At 43.4% G+C, this 27,437-nt stretch overlaps 1 protein-coding gene across 2 annotated transcripts in view; it reads right to left on the bottom strand.

Moving 5' to 3' along the window:
• pcdh7b (protocadherin 7b) overlaps nt 1-25,021 on the bottom strand; it is a 110,401-nt gene extending 85,380 nt beyond the window's left edge. For both annotated transcript variants that reach the window (XM_044341501.1, XM_044341502.1), the window contains exon 1: nt 21,033-25,021. In XM_044341501.1, the coding sequence (XP_044197436.1) occupies nt 21,033-24,101 (3,069 nt within the window). In that variant the 5' untranslated portion in view covers nt 24,102-25,021. The remainder of the gene's footprint in view (nt 1-21,032) is intronic.
• Between the last annotated feature and the right edge of the window lie 2,416 nt (nt 25,022-27,437).

Genomic DNA, 27,437 nt, shown 5'->3' with positions numbered 1-27,437 from the left:
GCATAATACTTGCATGCTCTGGGACAGAGAAATTCACTTCAAAGGAAGGGTGTGTTTAACCTAGAAAATATAGCAATTCAGTAAAATGGGTGGTTTCAAAGTGTGTGTATCTGATTGTGTGTGCACAGTTTAGGGTTGGGCTATGAACCCAAATTCAACTGTAAGAGGAGGCAAGGTGAGTACATGATGGTCCGACCGTCAAGGAAGCGCGAGGGTTGAATTTTCACTGTATGTAGGGTACCGGCGGTTGCGTCTTTGCATATGTGTGAATGTGCACATGTGTGTCAATATAAAGACACAAACACATAAGCTCCGCTACCGCTTTTTTCAGGGAAGATGTTAAAATGATGCGGTCTGTGTGTGTTCCCTTTCTCTCTGGACCTGCATCCACTGCCTCATCTTTTGTGCCTCTGACACGCTTGTACGTTCTGGGTTCTTTTTTTCCACAGTGCTATGTCATGATCAATTTACCGCTCGGCACATGACGGCCCCTAGCGCCTCAGAGGATTTGAAGGACTTTGTGTGCAATCCCAGCCTGCCTGGCTTTCTCTCCCACGTACAAAACGGGCATTTGTATTCTTATCCCGCTTTGGCCGCTGAGCGAGATTGTGTCCCCAGCTTTTTGCCTATCTGATTTCAGGTTATTGTTTGGAAGAGAAATCACACCGAAACTCGCAGAGCACACACCAAACTAGCGAGCCTCTATTTTGAGGGAGATCTCGCTCATTTTTGCTATTTTTCACCAGTCTGTTTCCACCTGCGTGAGGTCGGGGTCAATCTGGTAATCTTACAGAACTGCACTGTATGTGTGTATGCCTGCCTCTGTGTGTGTGTGTGTGTGTGTGTGTGTACATAGAGGGGAAAAAGAGAGCGCAGTGAAGCATTTTGAAAACATCAGGCTCAATCAGTGCTCATTTGTTCAGGGACCCTGAGAAACTGAGCTCATTGCCTCACATAGTGACAGAGTAGGAAGCAACCATTGACAAATGTTGTTCTATGCAGCTACAGTATGTTTGTGCACCTGCTTGGTTTTTAATGCGCCTCTACCAGCATAGCACATAAAAACACACACATGCTAAAACACAAAGCTACATCTACTAGGTTCCATACTTCAACTTTCCTCATCGTTCAAGCTCCGACAACAGCCAAAAAACAGTCTTTCTGTGACAAACATAACCAACACAGAAACATGTTGGTTGTCAATAGTTGGCTTTTTTTTTTTTTTACTCCGAGAAATAGAGTAAAATGCTAAATAGCCAAGCTAATAATCCACTGAAGCAAGAACATGTCGTCGAGGACATTTGCAATTCAACAACTGTCATCAGCGCTAATGCATGCTACGCCAATCCAGCCAAAATATTATATTATCATTCTGCTTTCGTATGCGGGTTGGTGCTGCTGCCACTGGCAAGGCTATGGCTGCCTGTGTGTTTGTATGTGTGTGTGTGTAGGTGGGCCCACATTATTAAGCTGGCTGGGGCTGAGTGGATTCACGCAACCTACATCGTGTATTGCGTTTACTCTCTCTCTATCTCTCTCTCTTGCTTTTCCTCTCTCCATCTTTGGCTCCATCTTCCCTCCCTCCCTCATCCTTCCTTTCCTTCCTCTCTCTGATTCTACAGCCACCTGGCGGGTGTCCCACGGCGGGGACTTTTACGGCAGACCCTTTCTTTACTCTTCCTCCTAATTGAACCCTAATGCACTGTAGTATAAAATCCCCCTCATTAAAAGGGCCTTCTATGGATTAAAATGCTGAGGCGAACACATTTTCCGCATGCAGAGGTAACTTAATGTATTCGGTTACCTCCAGTAATGAAGTGAAAATGAGAGTTGACCGATGGGCTCCAATTTATGTGCTGCTGGCACGCTCCGACCTCATGGTACATGTTTTTTTTTTATGTTTTTAGTAAACAACATTACTGTATGTTTTGGGTGTGTATTTCTTGTGAAAATTGTGCATGACTTCACTTCCTATATGCAGCATTTGCAGCTGTTTGTCTCATGACCTTTCAAACACACCTCCTCTCAGATCTATATTAATGTTTAAAGGAATATTAATATGATCAATACATCGTGCTATGTTTGTCAAGCTCTCGGTATCCACAAGGCCGCCAATTCCAAGCATCCCCAGTTAATGTATGATAAACTCATGGAGATCAATACTCTGGTTCTTTTTTTATGAGAGAATTCATAGCACTAGTATTTGTACTGTATAGCAAAAAAAAAAGGTTACTAATTAATAATTAAAGGTGGTAAGATGTGTCAATGACTTCAAATACGACACATTTCAGTTCTCTCATTGGTTCAGACAGTCTCCTAAAAACATGTCCCAGAAGAAATTACTTTTTTTTTTTAACTTGTTTATCTACTTTCTTATATTTAATAGACATTCTTGAATAAGGTGGAAATTCTGTTAATGTGCTCTGGCTTCGGTGCACGTGTGAGATAGACGTGTGTCAACCATGTGGACACCATTGATCAAGTTTGCTAACCCAAAACCTTGTTTTCCCCCCTTCCCTTTCTTACCGCCTTCATTTTTTTTTTTTTTTTTGGAAAGCATAGAGAGCCTGTAAACCCCATGGTATAATTTCAAATTAACCAACCTCATCCTCGTATGGATATGAGATTTCTTCGGCTAATATTGATATGCAGTGTTTTCTCATTATCCCAGGCGAATGAAACCGCTACAAACAACACCCGGGCAACCGTGTCTCATGCGAGGAGCGGAGAGGAAGAAAAAAAAAAAAAGAAGAAGAAGAAGAAGAGAGAAAAGTTAATGTTTAATTTGTGAAAACAACGCCCTGACTAATGAATTTCCTAAGTTTGTTTCCTCGCTTACAGCTCTTTGTTTGGCTTTGTTTTAATTTGTTTTAAGAGCATGCTGATTTAGAAAAATGAGGGGTAGCAAGAGCGGGAATGGAGAGAAAGAGAGCGAGAAGGGGGTAAAAAAACAAAAATAAAAAAGGTGTTTGAGCAAAAAAAAAACACCTTATTTGGACTTTTCTGAGGTGATCCGACCACGCTCTGCCAAAATGAGATGTTGGAGTTAAGTGTAAGACAAGAAACAGCTTACATGAGGAGTGCGTTGCCAGAGGCATTTTAATGATCCAGAGGTCTAGAAACGTGAGCAACAGACGGTGCTCCTCTGAGCCCCAGACATGAACTGAATTATTACTGTATACAGAAGCCAACATCTCCTTGTAGCATCTCATAACTCTGGGAAAAAAAAAGACAGGTAGCCAGGTGTCACGGTGACCCCGGAGATGTGAGGATAGGAGCCGAAAAAGGAGAGTTTGTCTGCTGTGTGTGTAGTCTTCACCGTGAGTGTGTGAGCACACTTTCTAAGATTGTAATGAAGTTTTATCAACATCTCAAAGAAAATATAGTAATAAAGTACTTTTGTAGGAACAGGAATCATTACATCCAGATGTTAAGATATATCATTTTGACAGCAGAATCTTTTTATTTCATACCATAATTTCCCTTCGCCTAAAACATGCCGCACCAAAATTTATAGGTGACTCATAATCCTTCTCTGACTGTACTTTTTCTTCTTTTTTTTTTTGAAGCAACCTTTTAAAAAGGCAAAGGGAAATGTCTGGAATTTAAAAAAAAAAAACAAAACACTGTGATATGAGCAGCCTGTCTTTTCTGTCTCTTCAGCTTTCAACTCGGTGCTGATTCTAGTTACTAGAAATACTTTAGCTCTCGAGTGGAATAACTTCACCGAGCGCCGTGACCTTGTTGCACTCATGAACGGAATCGCTCTTAGAATTTGCGCGTGGCAGCTACAGACGTAAAACATTCCGGAGAGATGCATACACACACACACACACACACACACAAACAAACACACACCTACACCTGTTTCACAGAGCGGTTGAACAAGGAAATAAGAGGGAAGACTTCTGAATACCTAACCTCTGTACATAATTGTTACACCACATGACAGGAGCTAAAGCCAAAGTTAAATTCCACTTTGACAGCACGTCATTAACGCAGTCAGGATGGACACAAAAACACTCAACTCAAACAGTAGCAACTACTGCGAATGCCATCTTTTCATCTCTTAAAGAATTGAGTTTAAGGAGTAATAACAAAAAAAAAAAAAACAAGCCTGTAAAACTTGACACCCAATTATTTCCAAGCTTAGCACCCTTTCACTGTAAATTCCGGTAAATCATTATGTTATTAATCCAAATTGCACCACTACCGTTGCAATAATAATCTGCCTTGAGCTTCTGAGGAAAGACAGACAAAGATTTGAGTCACCCTCTTCCTTTACAGTTTAGCTAGGTATGCTGAGGCGTGCATTCTGGGATTGGAGCTTGCAAAGGGAATTTAGCAGTCGCGGTGTAGAAAAAGCGGGGTGCCACGCTCCGAAACCTGGCAACAAGCTTGGCCTAGTTAGTGCACCGTTTTCCCCCCTACAGCAACCTTCTTTCAACATGAAAGCGCCCTTGTTTATTCCGATCATACTTAACAGCACGTCAATCCCAAAGTGCGCGCTAATGCACACGCATCCGCGAAACTCAAGAGGCGCTTGGAAATCGCTACAAACTCCCTCTTAACTTTGACATAATTCATTACTTCAAAGACCTATCGCATATTACTCAGATATCACTGTTTGTTTAATAAAATAACTCATTTCCATCCACACACACATACACGCACAAGTCCCTGGAGGATGAGCGGAGTGTGTTTGTTCCAACTTATCACAATAAATGTAATTACACTGGTTATTTAATGTTTTCTTTCATGTTTTTTTTTTTTTTTCCTTTTGTACTTTTTTAACAAGAGCCTTGTCAGTCTGTAATTAGTGATCACTGAGAGGAATCAAAAAAACAAGAAAGACTTGTTTTTGTCGAGCTCCTTCCTTCTCTCCGTCTTCCTTGTCTCCCCTGAGGGCTAGATGCCTCACACGCAATTTGATTCAGTGCCGAGCGCTGAATCCAAACTCGCTCGACTTCAGACAATGTTAACTCACGGAGATTCATACCTGTGTATTGGCAACCTGTGAGATTTGCTATTAATAAAAGTAGACGTGTCCGTGGAAAGGATGAGACACTTAATCCTGCGGGTGTTGTTGATGTCTGAGCACTACTTTTTCTTTTTTTTTCTTTTTTTTTTTCATCCTGAAAAGAGTTAAGACCCAGGTGGTGTTCAAAGGCCTTTCTCTCTGTGCTTTGATACCTATGACTTTCTAAAAAAGGTGACACCAGCGGAGAGCCAAAATCTTCCAGATCCAGGTTTAGGATGAAAAAACAACAATGCTTCAGGGCAGACAAATACTTTATTTTCTACGATATTGAATATTTATTAAGGAAAAGAGGGAAAAAAAACAAATTTCCAGTTTCATCTAGTCTATAGTATCATCATCCATGTATAATATGTGCGGCCGCTGCTAGTGTTCTCTCTTGCTGTGCACCTTTGCAGACTGATCTTCCCTCCTCTTTGTCTTGCAAGACTTGAGCTAAACTACTGTAACTCAGACAGCTAACCCTCCTAGAGATACTTCTGATGTGGGTTGTTTATTAAATCTAAGCCCTCTTTGAATCATGAAGAAAACAACTCTACAGAAAAGCCTTTTGGACTGGTGTTATACTAAAAGGTCAGGAATGCTTCACTACTAACAAACTAAAGCAAAGACAAAGTTCTTAAAGATACAGTAAGAAGCATTTACAAATTATTCTAAAAAGAATCATCCAACCAGAGAGTTAAAGCATCCATAACGTCCTCCGGACACAAGAAACCAGCAAACACGTGCTTTTGTGAATTTGCATTTAAGCGTTGACAACATGTGTTGACACGTCCAGATGGATGGAGAAGAACAAGAGGTTACATCAATTTCAGAAGCACAGGGACATGTTTGGACGTTCTGTTAATAACATATATTTTCTTTTTTTTTTTCCTTATCAGGAGTTTTTTCCGTCGTGAAGCGCAGGCACAAGGCTGACAGGAACGGCCGTCTAGACAGGGTGGGGGGGGGGGAGCAAGAGCGGGGAGGCGCCGGAGAGCCAGGTGCTCTTTATAAACACTCCCATTAGAGATGGGAACTGGCTCTTGTTTGAATAACTTTCAAATACTAAGGCCTGGTGTTTATTCACCATTGATCCCACCCCATCCATTACACCTCCATGCGAGGACCGGCCGCCGTTGTCAGTAACTACCATTACAGGAAATCTATACCTAATACCAGTCTTATTATGAATCCTCATTTTAAAACTTCAATAACAGAGGAGCAGTAGCGTGGGCAGTTATCATTATTCCTTCGGGGTAGGTGAGGATAAGTGATTTTATAGAGGACGCTGTTTTACTCTGTTGTTTATATTATTTTTGTGCTCCATCTTTTGAAAAAAAACCAAAAAAAAACAACCCTTCAATCTGAATCGTGGGATGCAAACACTATCTCGATGTTGTAATATGCAAAGTTATATGCATAACTTGTATTTCTGTAAATTGTAAATTTCAGCCTCATTGATATGCTAGCACAGAGAAGAAACCGACGCATCTGTAGCTGCAGGGGGTACTGGGTTGCAGCGATGCAGAGCACATTGGAAGAAAACAACATCACCTAGTAAGCGGGAGCTTTTAAATTGGAATGTGCATTATAGATGTATAGATATAGACTTATAGAGTTACAGCGAGCCCCGGAGCTATTCTGGTCTGTGATAAAACAATGACCCAGGAGCTGCCAAATTTAGAGACAAGCTGGGTCTCCCAGGAAGCATCTCCATTTGGGCTGGAATGGCAAGTGTGACCCTCATCTCTCTGCTCCTCACCTCCTACTAATTGAATCAGGCTGCTGCCCAGGATAATTCTCTCTCCCTCTCTCTCTCTCTCTCTCTCCCTTTCTCTATGTGTACGTGTGCGATGATTTTGCAAGGAGTCTGTTAAACCGTGTTTCAAAATCGTTAAAACTTGTCTCTCCGAGCTGACCCTCACAGAATATTTCCAATATTTCCGATATATTTCATTCACACGTTAAAGGATTGGGAATATTATGTGCACACACAACCCCAGCAGGCCGCATGCCCCTTTCCTGTCACACCCAGAGGGCAAATATATAACTCCACTAAAAAAAAGTCATAAAAATCTCTTTCAGAAAATATCTACTATAATCCCTCATGGACTTTCCCTGGGAAATTACGCATTATAAAAATGTGCCTACTCCACGCCCCCGAACCCACTTCTGATGCAAGGCTTTTTACTATATTCTGATGCATGGATTTAATTAAGAAACAGCGGAATAAATATTAAAAATGTATGATTGGAAATTGCCGCTAGTTCTAGATTCTTCTTTTTTTTTTTTCTCCACTCCTTTTTGTTTTACCGCCTTTCCGTTGAATATATACAAAAACAATGTTTAAGCACTGTTCAGAGCCTTCCCAGCCATTAATTAGAGGCTTCGCTATGTGAAAGACCAATACGTTCTGTTGGAGACTTCATCAAGACCAGACATGGACACAAAGAGGGGATGCTCAAGGGGGGAAAGACTCTTAGTTGGGTTTCCTGTCTAATTTTTTAATGCTCGCTCACCAGCCACGACGCGCTCTCATCAGTGTGAGAGATTTAAACAGGAGCTTTGAGGAGCCTGTGCCTAATAATTAGTCAGTAGTCTGCTTTAAGAATGTTGAGGTAAACATGGTTTAATTAAGAAGGGTAGAGCAATCTGGGACAGATGTTGTGCAGAAGGGATCACACTGTGACTGTTTTTCGTTTGTGTCGCTGTAGGGGAAAAAAAAAAATCTTGCTATTTACGGAAAGACAAAAAAAAAAATCGTATCAAACAACACACGCATGCTCACACATGAGGTGCCTGGAGATGCGAGCGTGGTCTTGTTGTGTGGTTAAGGAGCTTTTGTTGAATATAGTGCGACCGTTAGAACAGAATGGACATTGGGAAATGGGGAATCCCAGCACTTGTTGTAGAGATATTAGAGCATGTGTGCCAAAAATGTGTCCATTTATCATTCTAAGATGTGAGAGTCAGTCTTAGCGGTAAAGAGCTTATGTCCATAACCCTGCAGGGTGGGTCCCTGACAGTTTTTCTTCAGGGGAAAGGAAGTCAGAGACAGGTATCCCGAGAATGTCTTCCTGACTTCCCCCGCTAAGTGGCAGCTACACTACTTAAAACCTGCTGATGGGATCGCAAGGCTCCACCTAGGCTTAAGTCGCCACTAAACCACATGAAACTCCCCTCAGATGGGCAGTGGCTGAAGAAGGATCAACAGCTAACGATGTGGCACTCAAGGCACCATTTTGGGAAAGTAACAAAAGCAAACACACCTAAGGCGGGTTTTATGGACTCTAAGCCTTAAATAACCACGTCCGCTAAGCTGGAAGAACAGAGGAGGGGGAGGATAGGAGTGTGAGAATGAGAGAGAGAGAGAGAGAGAGCAAAACGCAGGGAGATGGAGGAGGGTACGTTGGTGAGAGAATGGAGTGTTAAAACAGAGATGATGAGAAGCGGAGAGAAAAAGCCAGCTTTGAGGGGCAGATGATGAGGCTGACAGCAAGCGGTGGGAGGGAGGGAGGGAAGGAGGAAGGGAGGAGGAGGGGGGGGCGAAAGAACACGTATTCTTGACAGAAGCAACATGGCAGAATCACACAGCTATTTTTCATTCACACTCCTCTGCATTCGCACATGATTCCAAAGGTACCCAAGCCCCAAGGAAGCCTTCCAGCAAACACTGTTTGCCAATTTTTCAAACCTGTCACTCCCTTTCGGTGTATCAGCTTGTGCTGCACAAAGGGGCCTCCTCCCGGTGCTGTCGCAATTGTTGTTGTCATTGTGCTGATGCAAGGTAAACACGTGAGGCAGTGTCGTCCATTTCCCCCCACAATGCATCACTCTGCAGATCACACTGTACGGTGACAAACGTTACAGTGGGTGGGACGGTGAATGTTTTCTTCTTTCTTTTTTTTTTTTTTTTTAGCATCCGCATTTTGACAGCACACAATATCCGTGTAGCGTATTTCAGTGGGTGTTGAAAAATCACATGAATGCCTGAAAATATGACTTGTGTAAATAAACGGCGATGGTTTGAGCAATACATAAGGAAAAGGACATGGAAATTGTACACATTGCCTTGTCAGTTCAACAGTGGCAGTTTGAAGTGCTGCCGCTTGTTTGGTAATCCACATCATTTTTTTTTTCTTCTGTCTTCCTCAGTCTCAACCTTTTTATACCTTCTGGATGTTAATAAAAACAGCACAGTCTCAGACGCCTTCTCGCCTAAAGTGAACTTACTCGCAAAGCCGTAAAAAACAGATCTGGTCACTGCAGGCAGGTAGATCAAATTTAGTCAGTAGAAAGCATTAGTTCGCTGGATGCCAGAGGAACATGTATCCCAAATGCACACACACACTTTTTTTTTTTTTTCTCTCTCCCTCCCTCTCCCTTTATCACACACACAGAGGTACAGTAAACACCATTCACTGCCCACAGTGTTCATTTTCAGCTTTGACACAAAGTCTAAAGAGAAGACGAGGTTAGTAATCAAACAGGAGCCACTGTGACTTCCTAAAGGCAGCCTTCCCCTGCTTCAGACCGACGTGGGGAGTATTATTTTAAAGAATGTTCTTTAGGCTTCTGCTGAGGCCTTGTGATGCCTTTTGAAGCTCACTTGATTCTACTTCATATATGCTAGGTTAACATTTTATGTTTGATTAAAACTTGTAGGAAGAATTGATATCCTTGAGCATGACATTTGGAATCCTACCTGTTAATACCGGATAAGGGCGTGACCTAATTCTCTTAGATGAGGAAATGCAAGGGTAAAAAAAAAACAAAAAAGGTAAGTGTTTATTATCATAAAGGTGTGTAAATACTCACAGTTAACATGTTAAGTCACCTCAGGCAGTCTCCGGGGCATTACTGCGGCAACTTACAATCAGTCACATTCATGTCATCACGCAAGAGAAGCCCCACTTCATTAGGCCACATGCGTGCCAAGAGTCATTAGAGTGAAGAGACGCTCTCGAGTTAGATTTTGCACACACACATTCGCACGCGGCGACACAAACACACACTTCTCGGAGTTCATTCCTGTCAATCAAGATCCTAGTTTTAAGCTGCGGGGCTGATTGGTTGCCTGCGTACCTTTTAAATATTTTAAATATGATAGGAGGGCTTTACATTTCGCTGCTTTCAAATCTAGGCACACACGCACTTGGTCATTGGGTCTATTCCTTATGCATAGGCATTTACTGTATTTATTCAACATTCCTCCTTTTTGATCCCTGACACCAGTTCCTTTAATCTGTATGAATGAATTCATTGCTATTCAGCCGTCATGCTCTTCAGATATGGGATGAAATATAGAGGACTTGTTTCATCTGTCTTTAAGATTCATGGCTATTTGATACTCTGGAATATTTGAAAACACCAGATTCCTACGTGGCACATCACATCAATAATAGACTTGACCTTGCGATGCATGTCTTTTCACCAAAGGAGTGCACGTGTGACTCAAATCTCTTTTTTAAATCCTTTTATTTAACTGCATCAAGCTCATTTTTCTCCCATGGCTCAAGGAATATGATGCTCAATATTGTATTCAGAGGCTTTTTATTCAAGTTTCACAATGCCATGTTTTCCAGGCGGGAAGAGGAAATGGTTAACCGGGCAACTGAACCAAGCTTGAGGTGATGCCAAAATACTGGCCTTGAGTTAAAGAGCAAAGTCTTGTGCAGTCACTGATGTTCTCTCACTGTCTAATTTGATCTCATGAATCAAGAACTCAAAGTGGGGTGGGCTGTAAATTACGGGTCCCTGAGGAGCTGTGACACACGGAAGAGATGAGCCCATTGTAGTAAAGCTACCGCTGCCAATTTAGTGTTCGGGGACCTTTATCTTTGAAATGCTCTCCACATCCCCAGGTGGCTTTATCAAAAGAGTTTAGTGGAACATGACGTTCCCACGCCTCATCCAACTCTGGGCCAATGTTGTTAGAATACCGTGACTTTTTTTTTTGGGGAGGACGTTGCCCCTAAGCTCCGCTTTTGGCAGCGATATGTCTGAATTACTGGGTACAAGCAAGATGAGAGAGCAGTGAAAACCTTTTTTTTAAAAAAAAAAACTCCAGGCATATAGCCATGGGAGAAGTTGCAGTGGATGGGGGAGAGTGTGGGGGAGGTATATTGCCATAGTAACAATGGATAGCCCACCAAGGATTCCTGAGCAAACACAGGCATACGGTTTAAACAGCGACTGAGGACCCTCGCCAGTATGCCTTCTTGTTCAAACAAAATCATGCTGGCACAGATAACGCTGGCATTTTAAACATAAATTACAAGGTCTCCAATTGTCATGTCATGTCCCCAATTCACTGAGAGAAGAGGCTGCCTCGGCAAAGAAAAGCTTATTCAAAGAGATTCAAAAGAGTAGACACACACATGCACACACCCAGACGTAAATCTTTCAAATGTGCAGAGGAAGGAAAGGGAGGTAAGAAGGGTTTGCATGTTAAGCACATTTGCGTTGACATCAAACGATGGCCCGCAATTGGCTTCATGGGGGAAAGTAATCTGCACTACTCAAACATTTGCCGCAGCACCCGCAGAATTCTGATGGTGATTAAACAGAAAGTAACTGTCTTCCCTCTCCGAGTCCGGCTGGGGATCTCCACGACACACTCGTAAATGTCACCCATGTAGGCACTTAGCTGCTTGTCAAAGTCGCTATGAGCTCCCCTCATGTCACCAGTTCATAAGAGCTCTTCTCTCTGTGATAGGCTTCCTTTATGCACTTATGTTCCCAGCAGTTTGCCTCCATCCAATGAAGTCTGTTATTAATATATCATTACGGACAGATTAAATGTGATGAATCTGACGTTAAGTGAAGCTTATTAAGCAAAGGCTGGGTTTGAAATAAAGTTGAGGTAAAATATGAAAAACCTGCTTGTGTTTAAGCAGGTTTGTTTACCATTATTCTAATCATTTTACCGCCCCCGGACATGTCATTTTGATTGATATCCTTGCCTTTCCCCCAATCCCAGACCTCATCAACCTAGAACCGAACTGCAACAAATGTAACAATGTTCCCTATTTTCCCCGCCTCTGTGGGCTAGCTCCCCCTCAAGGCACTTCTCACCACTGAATCCACTCTGTAATTTACAATTGGCTATTGTGTCCCAAGTGTTGCATTTGGACCAAGTCAGGGTAAATGAAGCATGTCAAAGACCAGTCTTTCAGTCTTGATTACATCCCCCCCCTTCCCGTTTCTCTCCGTCCATAATTGCAGCAAACTGAGTAAAAGCTGAGAACATGCTATTATTCAAGCACCTGAGTGCTCTATTCACAAACCAAAATGGCCGACGTGTTCTTCGCCAGTGGCCAGTTTGATTGACTATTTGTAGTTGTTACTAAGAACATTGTTGCTGGGGAGGGAGAGAGAGAAATAAAGAGGAGGACTCCATCTCCTCAGATACTGCGAGGGGGAAAAAGGGAGTAAAAGGTGAAACTGAAACTAGATAAACAGGCTATAGAGGAGCATCCCAGTAACCGAATACCGCATATGACACTCAACCGCAGCATCCCATGCTCGATTCCTGCCGGGTACCCTTACCCATACCCATCTCCCTCTCCCCTTGCTTCCTGTCTGCCTCCTCACTGCCCACCATCCAATAAAGGCATAAATGCTAAAAAAAAAAAAATCTTTAAAAAACAAAACAAAAAAAACAGGCTGTAGGGTAAGGTGTCATAAATCAATACCTGAAACCATATTAAATGTCTGGAGCTCCTCAATTCGCAGAAGAATTTGTCTGACTAAAGCCAGCATTACAGTCATCTCCACTTTATATTGCAGTTTCCAACAGGGCCGGCCTATGGGAATATACAGCATGTGTCAAACCTTATACAGTTTATTCTGGCAGCATAATATAGAGTTGTACTACGGAAGAAAACTTTTTTTTTATTTATCATAACAAGTTTCTTAACCAGTATTTAGTCTAAAAATCATATTTTTCTTCAGAGGGTCACGTATCATCAGGCTAAGTATGATCAATTTTTGCTAATAAAGTTATACTTGTTCTAATTTTCATTATTAATCTAATCGATTGAGTAATCATATCAGCTCTAAGTATTATCAAATATTATAAAGATAAACAATTTGCAGCACAGAACAAAAGATTGTCTCAACTTCCTGTTTATCCCCCATATACTGTCAGCGCACATCTGTCAACATCTGCCTCACGGTGATCGCAAACTAACACCGATGCTGTAGCTTATTCACATTTTAATTTAATCCTACATCTCTGTATGCAGCACAGCTAAAAGAGCAAGCGAAGGAAAAGTACACACCAAGAAAGAAGGCAAATTGAAAAATTTGCATTTTCAAAAAAAAAAAAAAAAAAAAAAAGGTGACTGGACTTCATATTTCAGTTGATTTGATAGCAGCTACCTTGCGAGGCCGCTCGTAATTCCAGCTGCCCCGTGACCTTCATTCTTCAGCAGGCAGGCAGACTCTTCCAGCCTCTGACAAGATTTATCGGGGCTGGCTAATAGCCTGCTCTCTGCCAGGTAAGGCCTCATCGATACAGGGGCTTCTCCTGCCCCTGCAAGTGCTTTGCTAATGAATATTTCAGCTTCTTTTTTTTTTTTTTTTTTGCACACATCTACAAGTTTAATACAGGTGCTATGTGCATGTCTATATTGAATAAGGTTAAAGTACACATTCTTAGTCATTCTTAGCTCAGCTGGGGCAACGGAGCTCCAAGTGCCTTGCTGGAGGATGGTTACTGAGAGTCAAGAGGTGATGTCACATCATCCGCCCAGACTACCCGAGCATGTTGCGGGTTTTTAGCAGGTGAAAATAAAGTATTGCTCTAGCCTACAGGCTCCATCTGCCTCTGCACGCATGTGTGTAGAGAGTATATGTAATAACCAGACACACATACAAATATAATGAACTGCATTCCTTGGGTAAACACAGCGGCAGTGGCACACAAACACACACACACACACACAGGATATTGAAACCCTCTCAGGCATGTCGCCTGCGCGCGTGTGCCTGGCGTGCAGGATGATGGAGAGGCTGAACTGTGGAGGCCCCGTTTGCTCTCTTCTCTAGCCCTCACAAGATACACACACACACACACACACACACAGTCATACTGTACACCCACACACTTTATCACACCCTTACACATGCACACACACACATCCACACAGTGAGTGTACCCGCTGAGTACACATGCACAAACTTTCACACAGGTCCCCCCAGGCTTTGATGGATGGTCGGTGAGTGCTCTACCTCCTGTTTCATACACATATAATCTCATTTGGGGGCTACATGGTGGGAGCTGCACCAAAACAGGGCTAATAGAAGCAGTCAAGCTGTCCTATTCCTCCCCTTCCCAAGTCAAGTCATATCCATTATACTCTGCTGCTTAGCAAATATGTATGACTGCAGCCTGTTAATAAAAAGCTGTATCCTTTTGTACAAGAAAAAAAAAAAAACACAAAGTTTTCAGATGCATTATTTATCCATGACTATTCTTAATGTGTCTTACGCAGGCAGGAGATCTCAGCGCGTCTTAATATTTCAGCAGTTTCTCAATACAAAAGAGGACGGGAGGAAGTGTGTGGGAAGAGAGATGGAGATAGAGATAGAACAGGTGCATGTCACAGCCTTAAAAAAAAAAAATCAATGTGAATCTGAACCTCAGGTGAAGGTTGTACTTATTAAATACGCTCCAATTACACTGTTAAACTTGTTAACTTTTCCCCTGTCAACACCGTTTTGCGGACACACACACACACACCTACCCATCATCCTACCACCTCCGGTATCCTCGCTGTGTCCGTCCGGGAGAGACTACTTGTCAGTTAAAGTGTCTTTTTCTTCACCTGTCAGCTCTGCTTCATAAACAAGTTCACTTTGCACTGAGCAGCTTTACAGTTGGCTGCGAGAGCAAAAGGTGGCACTTAGGGGTAAATTATGGATCAATGGGTCTGGCTTTCATGGCTCTTATTCTCATTTCAATGAAGGCCGAGTGTGACAACATGGCTGGTGCTGGATGGGGTTTAAATCGTCGCCCCCTGACGGAGGTAGGGGGGGGGCATGGGCCCTGCTGGCAGTTCCCTTGACACCTTGGGACCCATGTGAGCGCCGCTGACAGGGGAGTGATTCATCTGATTCATCACGATGTTTCCTCCGCAGCGAGGAAGGAACAGAGAGCAGGAGGCACGTAAACAAACACTAAACAGAAACTTTGATAGTCAGAGAATCTGGCAAATTATCACGAATGCAAAGAGCCTCTCTGCCACCTGTTTGAATCAGCATCAAGAGAGCGAATGGCCTGTGACCTTTTCTGCACGACAACAACAGCAAAGTCACATTATTATGGGACTGAGTCTGCCAGACATTTTTGCAATTTTGATGAGGTACAGTGTCACAGTAAACAAAACACTATTGTTTGCCTATTAGTCTCACAAACAACAAGCCTTAACGTCTGATCCGTGTTGTGATCCCGCTCGTCGACGGAGAACTATTCCCCTGGGCTGTACGGCAGTCGAGCTAAGTGATGTTCTCATTTAGCCGGTCCTAGCGTCTGCAGTCAATACAAGAGGACAGCTATAGAGAAAACAACAGGGCTAGCATAGCATATCATAGACCTTGGGAGCCTTGTAAAAGTCAATTTACTGTACAAACTCCTCCTAACAATTGCTGTGAAAAACAAGTCTGCAATATGGTGAGTATGCAATGATTGATAGTGCCACAGGAAAGGCAAATCTGCAAATATGAATCGGCTTTATCCTGGTGAGCCCTATCTAATGTGATCGCTGCCGAGTATGAAATGAAATTCCATTTTCGATGACATCAAATTGAAAGAAGCGGCGAGAAGAAGGTGGCATCCTCGACACTGCCACTTACAATCAGCGGCGTGGAGAGCAATCAAGGTGGCATGCGGCTTAAATTTCTTGTCTGTTTCTTCCCCTCGCTCCCTCCTTTCTCTGTCTTTCGGCATCTTATCATGACAAATGTTGCGGATGAGTCGGGGCTTCTTCGATCATGAGCATTTATTCTCATGTGAAGACAACTGAGCGCACTGGCACATGTATTGTACGCGGAGAAGAGAGCCGGGAGATAAAGAAGAATGGAGAAAGAAGACAGAAATACAAATGAAGCAACACGTTCTATGGATTCCTCTATGAGTAAAGTATTAACACGTTTTACAGAATAATATAGCACACACTGCCACTACCAGCTATAGAAATCTCTCTCTGACTTTCTCTCTCATTCTCCACCATTTCTGTCAGCGTATCAGGTAAGTCTAATCCTTAGATTAGTAATTGCTTTAGAGCGAATGCATTCAAATCACCAAACCAAATTATACCAGAAAATGCTGCCCGCTGCAATTTCATGAGTATTACTGTGCACTGTTACTGCTTCCATTTTCCTCTCGGAACATAAACAACAGAAGCCTGAGCAGCCATAGATTGAATTAAGCCATAATAGATCCAAAACAATTTAGATAGAATTAGCCACAGTTGGGGGTACACAGCACCGCACAAAGGACAAGTGCTAATAATAATGTGGCAATAAACAAACCATCTTATTGCACATCATCTCATTTTTTACTAAACACAAGATTTCCAGATTGTCTTTTCCTCTGTTTTCAACTTTTTTTTCTCCCACCTTTGGCATTCTGAATTTCTGTGAAGTTTCCATAACAATTTTTTATATATATATTTTATTCTTCTCATATGATAATCCACTAATTACCTACGTAACCTCATGTCTCACAACTGAGACTTTTGCGACTGACTGTCTAGGTAAACGGATTCAAATTTAATGTTAATGAAGAGAAAGTTTTACAATTCCGGAGCTACGGCTGCTTTCTTCAACAATAAGCTGACCTGTATCAGCAACCGTGGGAGGGGTGGGGGGATGGCCAAATACTTTAAAGCTCCTGTGGAGCCTCTTATCAAGTAATTACCTTATTGAGCTCAATGAGTTACTGACTGCCTCAATGGTTTCACAGATAAAATCATGCGAGAGCCGACAGGGGAGTTTGGTGCCTGCAAAACACAAGTGGTGATGGAAGAAGAAAAAAAAAAAAACACATCGATGCGGACTGAATCTTACATGCAGGCGTTCGTATAAAACTGATGACACTTGAAACTGCAGGGTCACTGGGGCTTTGAAGTTCTCAATTAGGGCAGTTGTGGCTTTTCATAGGTGTTTAGGCAGCTACATTTTGTAGGTTAAAACAAATGCGGCCAGAGGCAAAGTACTACATTTCCATATTGGTTTCCTGATCTGCCTGGAGCCTGAAGGGCAATCACTTCCTATGTTTTGGCTACAAACACCATTCAGGTGACCTCCATTTGCATGTTGATATTGTTTGTCCTACGTGAGTGCGGCAGGGTGAGGATTTGCCCTATGCAAATCAGATGCTCCGCAGCCGTATTCGGCTGGTGCTGGAGAGGTGGCAGCTCAAGAAGGCACGGGAGAACAGCTGGCCAGAGCACGGGAGGTGAGCACTGGGGGCGGGTTAAGGGCAATGTCCAGTTATGCTTGCTGCATTAGCCCCGAGGCAAAATAACCTGGTATAAGTTTATAGAAGGGGGCTTTACCTACCCTGAGGGGCTACGCTGCGAGAGCAAGAGAATACAAGCTGCTCTGGCTCACCACTGATTAAAAGTGATCCACCTGGGCACGAGTGGCTCTTTGAAGTGCAATGATAAAACAAAAGCTGATGGCTTGTGCTAATTCGATGGCTAAGTGATTTCATTCCTCACCACATTACTGCTGCGTAGCATTATTTTTTGGCACAGGGTAGAACAGAAACTACTGCCAGAAGTGATAAAGTTAAGTGTTCTGTTAAGTGCATGCACTACTCATCAGCCTTCAGATGTAAGGATTGGACACAGGTATGTAAGGAGTGTGGCATAGTGCTGCAGGCGCATGCAGCAAAAGACAGGGGAAAAATATGAACTATACAAGCCGCAATCAATGGACTTACAAGAAGAGATGAAATGTCAGGTCTGTCGCCCCTCCTGTTCAAGCCCTCAACAGCTGCTGGGTGACATGCCGGCATCTCCCTCACAGTTAGTTCAGCTTAATGACTGTTTAAATGTCTGATTGGCTAAAAAGAAAGACAAGCCTCACCGATAAACTCCCTCAGTTGCCTAGTTACCTGCTGAGCAGGTTACCTGCGCAGTTATCGTAAGATTAGGTAGGCGAGGATAGAGTAAGACGGAACCCGATACCTCAGAGATTACAGTCAATGGTCAGTACTATTCTCTCTCTCCCCCTCCCTGTCTTTCTCTCTATCTTTCCACCCGACCCCAAGTCCCTGTGAAACAGTAGGGACCATTCTTTATACCACTAACAGGGCCGTCTTTCTTGTGCCTGTCTCTATCTCTTCCCACAGAAGGACAAAAAGAGAGGGAGTGGTAAAAGAGAAGGGTTTGTGGGTGACAGCGTGTATGTGCGTGTTGTGTGTGATGGAAACACACCCAAAGCTTACCATAAATCTTAACTATACACAACTTAAAGGATTTCAACCTCATTTGTGGCCAAATGTGATAAAAGGGGAACAATTTAAATATAAACTCAGTCATATGAATAAATCTCATGAATGTAGAAGAGTAATACCTTCTCCTCTCAAAGCAATATAATGTTAATGGTATTTAAATTGCCACAGGGATACACAAGTGAATATTCCTAATGAAACCCACACACGCATCTGACTTGCTTCATTCTGTGACGTCATAATTTTCTACCACCGATCCAAATTTTCCCTTAACTGAGGCACATAAGTGTCCTTGAGTGTTTTATTATGTCTTTAGCTGTGGAGGCCTTTACCTGACAACAGAATATTTTTAGATGCAGCGTCCCTAAAATCAAGAGCATGACCACATCACTCGGCTACTTAATCTAATATAAAGGTGGCTGTTTAATGCCATAATAGGAGCGCACACCTTCTATTCAATTAGCTCTCTTTTGTAGCCATTAATTTGGGCCTATTCACCCCAACTGAAGGTACCTAAAGTAAAAGAGTATTTAGTGAGCCCATGGGATATAAAAGGCAATTTTAATAGCTGCTCTCTGTTGTATATTAAATACAGGCTACACCACACAATAAACATGAATGATATCACCCAGTAGGCGACTAAACACTTTCTCTACAATTTAAATATCCAAACTAGTAAATGCCAAAGAATCAGAAGAAAATTATCTGTGTGCATTATGGTCAGTGCATATTTGGTTTTGTTCAAGACACTGTATCATAACAAATGCACAGTCCATAAAAGTTACCGCAGCATTATTGTAGAGAGTAAATAAATAATTATATAAGTGGAGCATAGTGACACACAATACATGCTGCTGCCGCAGCAGCAAATAGAGTGCCCTTTTAATTATGCAGGAGACATCCGAAAGCAACAGCACTCCTCACACTCTGGGAAGCAACTCAGTGAATACACCATATTAGAGGCTGTTAGAGACAGAGCAGGGGAAGAAAAGGGAGAGAAGTAAAGGGGAGTGAAATGATTTGAGAGGAGAAACAGCAAGAGGGAGGGGAAGTGGGATATAGAGAGATGAGAGTGAAGATTAAAAAAGAAACCACTGCGAGAAAAAAGGCAAGGCACAGTGCACCATTGTAAGGGTTATGATGTGGCAACGGCTGAAAAACGGAGAGAGAGAAAAAGAATACAGGGGTAAAACAGACAGCATGGGTGGATGCAAGGCAAGTAAGGATGTACGACAAAGGGCCAAAGAAGAATTTGAGGGGGAAAAGGCGACTGTGGGCGTAGAATATAAAAACATGAAACAAGAGATATGTGGAGGAAGAGAAGGAGGAAAACAAAAACAGAAACAATCCAGCTATGTTCTGAGGGAGTACAGCACTCCAGAATTCTAAAGGAGTAGCTGCTGACACCAAGTAAAAGAAAGATCAATAATTAATTAGACTGCCAGAGAAAACACACAAAAAAAATAGTGTTCTTTTTCCTGTAAACGCAAATCAGCCGACTTCATAATGTATTAACTTTGTTTCACCGCTGTTGCACCTAACAGTGCAAAAACAGCCAAAAAATATAAAGACTGAACTGATAAAAGCATGCATTTCCTAGAATTTAAATATCGCATCATGCCACCTACACCCTTTTCCTGCACTGCAAATGGTAGAAAACAGTTACTGAGAGGAAAAAAAAAGTCAGAAAAGCAAGAACAGACGGGAGGTAAGACTAGCTGGAGGTAAAATAGAGGGGAAGGGAAGAAATGCGAGTAGAAGATGGCAGACGTTTTTATATGAGGAAAAGGATAAAGGAGCAAAAAGAAACAGACACAATATGGGAGGTGATATAAAAATGTCCCTTTTCACTGCTAGGTCAATGAATTGAAGCAGACCCTGAAGTGCAGAGGAATGTTAATATGACCTCCTGGGCAGATGTTCCTACTTAAGCCGAGACTGTAAAACTGACTCACAAACCTTACAAAGCCATGTTTGTGCTGCATTCAACCTAAATCTACCTTTCTATACTGTCCGCTTTTGTTTTTTTTCTCCCCCCCCTTTCACAAGAAGAAAAGGTAGCCTTGTCACAGACAGAGGGCAGGGCAGGGCTTGACATAGCTAAGGGGAGTGTAGCCAGCCCCTGCAATGCCCCCCTCTGGGATAAAATAACTGCAAACCAAACCCTTATGTGAGCTGTCTACAACACTCTGACACATATTGGCCAAGGTTAGTAGTTGTGACACCCTTGACGGCAAAGGCACCTCAACACAGGCCGTGATAAAAGTGAAAAAGTTGGACATGTTTGGTCGAGTTGTAACAATACCCTTTCCTAAGCTAATCTAAACCTTTCTCTTCTGTTTCAATATTACATGTGAATGGCACTCCAAACCAAAACAGATCAATACCGCTAACTTGACACACATTAGCACCATAAAGGCAACAAGACTACTGAGGCTAGCCCTGTCAGAAAGCATTATGGTAGAGAGAACACTAAGAGGAAGAAACAGAAGACATTTAAGAGTAGTGGAGGGAAAAAAAGAACATGGAGACGTGTCTTCTTACCTGTTTGTTGTACTTGTTGATAGTTTGACTGCTATATTCAGAGCAGTGGTCAGATCCAAGGGAAATGTTATCTCCGGTGCCAACAAAGGTATTGGCAGGGGGCAGGTCTTGAACTGCCTGGTGCTTTTTACCAGCTGTTGGTGATTGTGGGTGAAGCTGGACAGTAGGGAGTGGTGAACTGGACTTGTAGTGCCGGGCCAGATCTGGGCTCCCTGGCCCTCCATTGACTGAGCGGTACCGGCCCATGCCAGGACTGTCCGACAGCTTCTCGTTGACACCGTCATAGCGCTGGCCGTTGGGTTTGGAGGCCTCTACAGTGACAATGCTACTGTAGAGTGGTTGTTTGGATTTCTGTTTCTTCTTATCTTTCTTGGGCTTCTTGGATTTGTCGTGTTGCTGGGGTGTGAAGAAATCTTCATGATCCTTCTTGCCGGCCTCATAGCCATTCTTATTCTTGGGGCGGCAGTAACGGGCCATGACGACAACAAGAATAATGAGAATAACTGTCATGATGCCCGAAACTACTCCGATTACAATGCTTAGCCGCTGTTTGCTTAGATCATAATTGGGGTCACCAGCAATGTTGGTATTGAGAGATGTGCTCAGGCTCTTTGCCACCTGGGCTTCCACAACTGTGGAATTGGACAGAGTCTCATTAACATACACATGAACCAGTGTGGTGGTGCTTTGGGAAGGCAGCCCACTGTCATTCACCTGGATCACAAGTCTGTGGAGGCCATAGTGCTTCTGTTCCAGCTTCCCCACCAGTGAAATGACCCCAGTGACCCCATGAATCTCAAACAGCTTGAAGGGGTTTCCACCAATGATGCTGTAGTTCAGGTCTGCATTGATGCCGGTGTCGGTATCAGTGGCTATGACAGTTCTAACTACTGTTCTGATGTTACTGGAGGGCGGAAGAAGGGTGTAGGAACTGTTTATTGGATAGGTAACTGTTGGTGCATTGTCATTTTCATCCATGACAAAGAGCGAAACAGTGGCGGTGGCTGATCTGGGTGGGTCACCCCCATCCACAGCTTTGACACGGAACGTGTATGTAGTTTTCTGCTCTCTGTCAAAGGACAGAGTGGAGAAAATAGTTCCAGTGTCATTCTCGATTGAAAAGATGTCCTCTTCTTCCTCAATGAAAAGACTCATCTCTGCATTTTGGCCTTTATCTGCATCAATGACTGTAACCATGCCAACTGGGCTGTTTGGCTCAAGGTTCTCTTTGACATAGAAGGTAAATACATCCTGCATGAACTTTGGTTCGTTGTCATTCTTATCGGCCACAAGGACAACCACTGTCGCAGAGCCCTGTAGGGTGTTTATACCCTTATCTTTGGCTATCACTTTGAATTCATAGCGCTCTGTTTGCTCTCTATCCAGAATGGTGTTTACTCGGATGTCTCCACTGTCTGCATCGATAGAGAAAATCCCATTCACTGATGAGTCTAGGGAATAGGCTATTTCAGCATTCTTCCCACTATCTGCGTCAATGGCCACCACTGTTGTCACCCTCTCGCCAGGGGCATTGTTTTCTGGAAATGACACCTCTACTACATTCTGGCTGAAGATAGGAGGGTTGTCGTTAGTGTCGCCCACTTTGACGATAAGAGAGTTATTACTTGCCAGACTGGGGCTTCCAGAGTCCACAGCCACTATGACCACATTGTATTCCTGTATGGCCTCATAGTCCAGCGGTGCAGATGTGTGGAGGAAATATTTCTTTTTATTCTGCTCACCCTCCATCTCACTGGCTGGTTTGAGCTGAAAGGGCACATCCCCTACCACTGTGCAGGTTACTATGCCATTTTCTCCCTGGTCGCGGTCTGACACCTGAACTAGGGCAATGGGTGTGTCCACCACCACATCCTCCGCCACATTGGCTATCCCGTCTTTTAAGAAAATGCGTCCAATTTTTCGTATCTCAATAGCGGGCACATTGTCATTCTCATCCTTGATGTTCAACACCACGGTGGCCTTGTCCATTTTGGGTGGCTGGCCTCGGTCACGGGCCATTACCGTGAACCTCAGTTGGCTCACTTCTTCACGGTCAATGCGGTGCAACACACTCAGCCACCCTGTGCTCTCATCCAGCCTCAGCAGCCTCCTTACTGACTCTGTGGCTGCCCCAAACACATATTCTATTTGACCATTAACCCCCACGTCTGCATCAGCCGCTTTGAGCTGTAGTATGGGGGCGCCAGGGGAGCTGTTTTCTGGTAGGTCAGCTTCATACACACTCTTCTCAAACCGAGGGCTGTTGTCATTCACATCAGTGATCATCACCCTCAGAATGGCCTGGGAGGAGCGAGGGGGATCTCCTCCATCCCTAACACGCAGGGTGAGCTCATAGGAGTCTCTCTGTTCCCTATCAAGGGCCCCTTTAATGATGAGTTGAGGCTGCTTCTCTCCATCAGTGGTGTCAGCAACTTGCAGTTCAAAGACGCTGCTCCTGCTCGCGCCTTCCTCAAATCTCCTCTTCCCTGAGTATGAATCCCCAGAAGAGCGCCTTGAGTTCTCCCCATTGTCCTGAATAAGCTCATATCTCTCTATTCCATTTCTGCCAAAATCTCTGTCTGTGGCTGTGGGCAACAGATAAAGGGTTCCAATGGGTCTGTTTTCCTCCACAGACAGTGTCAGGACAGGGGAGGGGAAAGACGGAGTATTATCGTTTATATCTAATATGATGACTTTTCCCTCAAAGAGGTCTACCCAGCTCTGTGCCGGTCCAATCACTGACACTTCAAAATCTATAAAACACTCATTTTCATCAAATATCATTTGGCACTGCTGTAATTTTTCACGGTCTATCCTTCTCTCATTGGTGGTGAGCTCACCTGTTATGTTGTCTATTTTGAAAAAATCAGAGCCGGACTCGAGCGTAAATGTCACCTCACCGGACCCGGCAACAATGCCCAGGTCGGCCGCTACGTTCCCTACCCTGACATCGGCGGGTCCCTCCTCAGCCAAACGGTACCGGAGCACTTGCTTTGCAGCGGGCTGATGCACAAGCTGCAGGATGAGCATGCAATAGTACAAATAGTCCACTGCACCAGAAGTCATCATTGTTCCCCTCTGAAAATGTCCACTTAGATTTGAAAAATGTCACACGCAAAAAAAAGAATTTAATCACTATAGGAAAGTCCGAATGTGGAAATAAAATATCTTTTTTTCATTAAGAGCAAAGCCCCCTGTTTCGGGATGCGTGAGACTTCATCCTCCGGACGACTTCCTACATCGCTCCTGCTGCAGTGAAAAGCAGCAAGTGCACGGGCTTTCCTTTCTCCTCTGCTTTTCCTCCTCAAGCACTGGATTGTAAGTTGCTCTTTTCTTGTTTTAGTAAAAAAACGCAGCGTTATCAAAAAACACAACGGAGAGGCTCCGTGCGCTCCGGACTGTGCCAAAAATATTTGAATTTCATGCGCGTAACAGCCAACACGTTATAGTCCGGACATCATATCACCAGAAAGTAAAATCAGTCCATGTAGCGCCGTTTTACTCACAGTTTGTGGTTAGAATCTCCTTTTTTGGGTGAGGCTGCAATATTCCTCTGTCCGGTGATATGTCCAGATATGTCAGAGGATCATTTAAATGCCCGCGCAGTTTCCAAACTCATACGGCGAGTATTGACTGTGCGGAGCCTTTCAAGTCTCCGTTCTTCAGGATGTGAATATGAGGCGAAATTACCTGTCCGGTTGCCTATTCAGCTCTCTTCCTCCAAGTCACTTGCATTCAGCAGACAGTATATAGTTCTCTCTCCTTTTGCGATCCAACTCCACAACGCACAAACGATTGAAAAATCAGGGGTTGTGTTAAACAGAAGAAGAAAAAAAAAAATCAAACGGAAATAAAAAATATAAAAAATGTAAATCCGACACAGTTTTTAGGAAACATTGGTTGAATTCCTCAGTGTGTCCAGCATATTCAGCCTGTTCCCTCACCTGCAGACGCGCCGCATGTGTTGGCAGCCCCTATCTGCAGCACTGTGAGAGGGATTCACAAATGATATTGCAGTCTCTCCCTCTCTCTCTTGCTCTCTCTCCTTCTCTCCACCCCCCTCCGGTTTCTTCTCCCCCAGCAGCGCACGTAAACAGGGTCGGACTTGGTCTTGATCGCCAGGTCTAGAGGCCAGCAGACAATATTTTGACGAAAGGGGACAGAGGAGGGGAGATGGCTTAATATGGTCTTTTTCACCAGGTATATTCTCGAAAAGCGTCTTGGCACTTTGTGAGCTTTGTTCGGCTCCTTCTATGTCTAATGCTTCTGCAGGCGATGCGAGGCGAGATATCCGATGAATCATAACTATTTTTATATAATTTTTTTCATTATAGGCATTTTATAGTAAGGTTATTACATTATGTAGCACATGCAGTGTGGCGCGGGGGGTCTGGTTTTGCTGCAAGGAATTCCTTGTGTAACAAGAAAAAAGGCAAATTCAGCGCATAACTTTTACGCACTCCTAGGCTGACATAAGTTGTGTGCCTTTAACATGATACCGATATTAAACACTTCAGCATTTCTGCCTCCAGCGGCTCACGACACAGCCGCTGCAGGACAGGGGGAGACGGGACGGGACGGGGCTGGCTGGCTGGGCTGGCTGGCTGACTGACTGGCTGGCTGTGTGCGCAGTGCTGTGGTTTCCCTGTGGTTACTAATATGAATGCGTGTGGTCGCCGGTGGCTGTGCTCTCCGGCGCGGCGGACTCGGTTGTTTCTTTCGCCTTTCGTGTGCTGTTCAGTCCACTCAGCATCCATGAATCTTGAGACTGTGGTTATGAATTCATTTTGCGCAAAGAGGAATACAGACAGAAATATACCTTCCCTGCGTGGCCCTTTCAGACGGTCTAGGCACGGGGGTTTGCTTTTTTTTTTTCGGCCACTGCGCAAAGCCCAACTCCCTGTGTTAAGATTTAGTGTGCGCGGTGTGTGTCCTACCACAGCAGCTTGTGATGGTTACAGTGTTGAACAAACATTCGTGTGATGCTGGCGGTCATTCTACCCAGCGTTACGCTTTAAATTTTCTCAGGGACGCACGGTGTAAGGTAGGTAAATGAGCACGTTTTCGGTCATTGCGAGTATTCATCTTTACTACAGCGCGTATGCGCATTTTGCACCGTTGTGTTAAGTGCAAAAAAAGAAAAGAAAAGAAACCAATTGTATTTGTATGCGCGTGCGTGAGGATTTCCTCCACTAACTTGGATTTAAGGATGCTCTCCTGTTATAATACAGAGACAGTGCGGCGCTGTGGAATTATACAGTGGGTGAGTGTAATGAGTGAAGGAGTGAGGGGACGGTGCGGGATAGAGAGGACTGAGGGAGGGAGGGGAGAGAGGGGAGGGAGGGATAGGAGGAGGGAAGAGGAAAAGAGGCAGCCAGTCTCAGCAGCTGCATCTTCCTCAGACGGCTGTCTGAATTCCAGCAGTGGCTTTATCCTTACTTACTAGCGCCCTCTATCGTCAAATTACAATCACTCACAGGCTGTGGAAGGAGTGGAAAGAGTGTAAATCCAATCATGTAGTACTGAGGGTAGTTAGACGTGCTATTTTCATGCCTCCAATTCATCAGTTTCTCTCAGAAGTACTTTGTAATAAAGTAATATACACAATAATGGTTGATTATAAGTAAGGTGTGTATTTTTAAATATAGGATGATGACTCAGATGGTGTATATGAATGTAATGAGGAACTTTTAATTATCACAAATTACAATTTTCACCACAGTGGTGGCTGCAATTAAGTTGTCAAACATTCCCCAGAGTGATCAGTATGAGGTGATGTCATTTGACCAACTATGTATATGATTTATGAGCAATAAGGTTCAGATTTAGATCAATTAAAATGAAAAATAACAGGAAAACAGTCATATTCACAGTATATTCTTATTAAAAATTTCTGTCTAATCAGCCCTAAAGGCTATTTTAAAAAAAACAAAACCGTCAAAGATTCACATTCAGCTCATGGTGCTTTCTAGACAGTCTCATTGTAACAACCAGTATGGATCAAACAAGTCTCACAAGAAATAACAACAATACCAGCATGTGCCAAGGTCTGTGGAATAACCAGATAGAAAGTAGAATAGAGCATGTAGGTGATCCCGAGACCACGTTTACTATCAGAACCGTGAGGATCAAGCCTCAGAATCATCACTGAAAATCATTATCATAGTTACGCGTAGCATCGATCTTACTCTCGAGTGGATGAGTGGTCTAAAATGATGCCAGGGAAAGCTCTCCACGCGGTTACAAAGACCTCATCAGTGAAATGAGGTGTTTTGAAAACGAGACGTTCAAAAAAAAAAAGTGACTCATACACCCACACAGTGACTGATAGCATAAAATTAAAACAAGTTCTGATGAGAGATGATACATCACCCCTCCCAAAAGTCATTTTTTTTCTGACTGGAT

The sequence above is a fragment of the Thunnus albacares genome, chromosome 22 (assembly GCF_914725855.1).
Source record: "Thunnus albacares chromosome 22, fThuAlb1.1, whole genome shotgun sequence".
Lineage (NCBI taxonomy): Eukaryota > Metazoa > Chordata > Actinopteri > Scombriformes > Scombridae > Thunnus > Thunnus albacares.
Note: the sequence above shows the minus strand (reverse complement) of the source record. Positions and strands in the feature narration are given on the sequence as shown.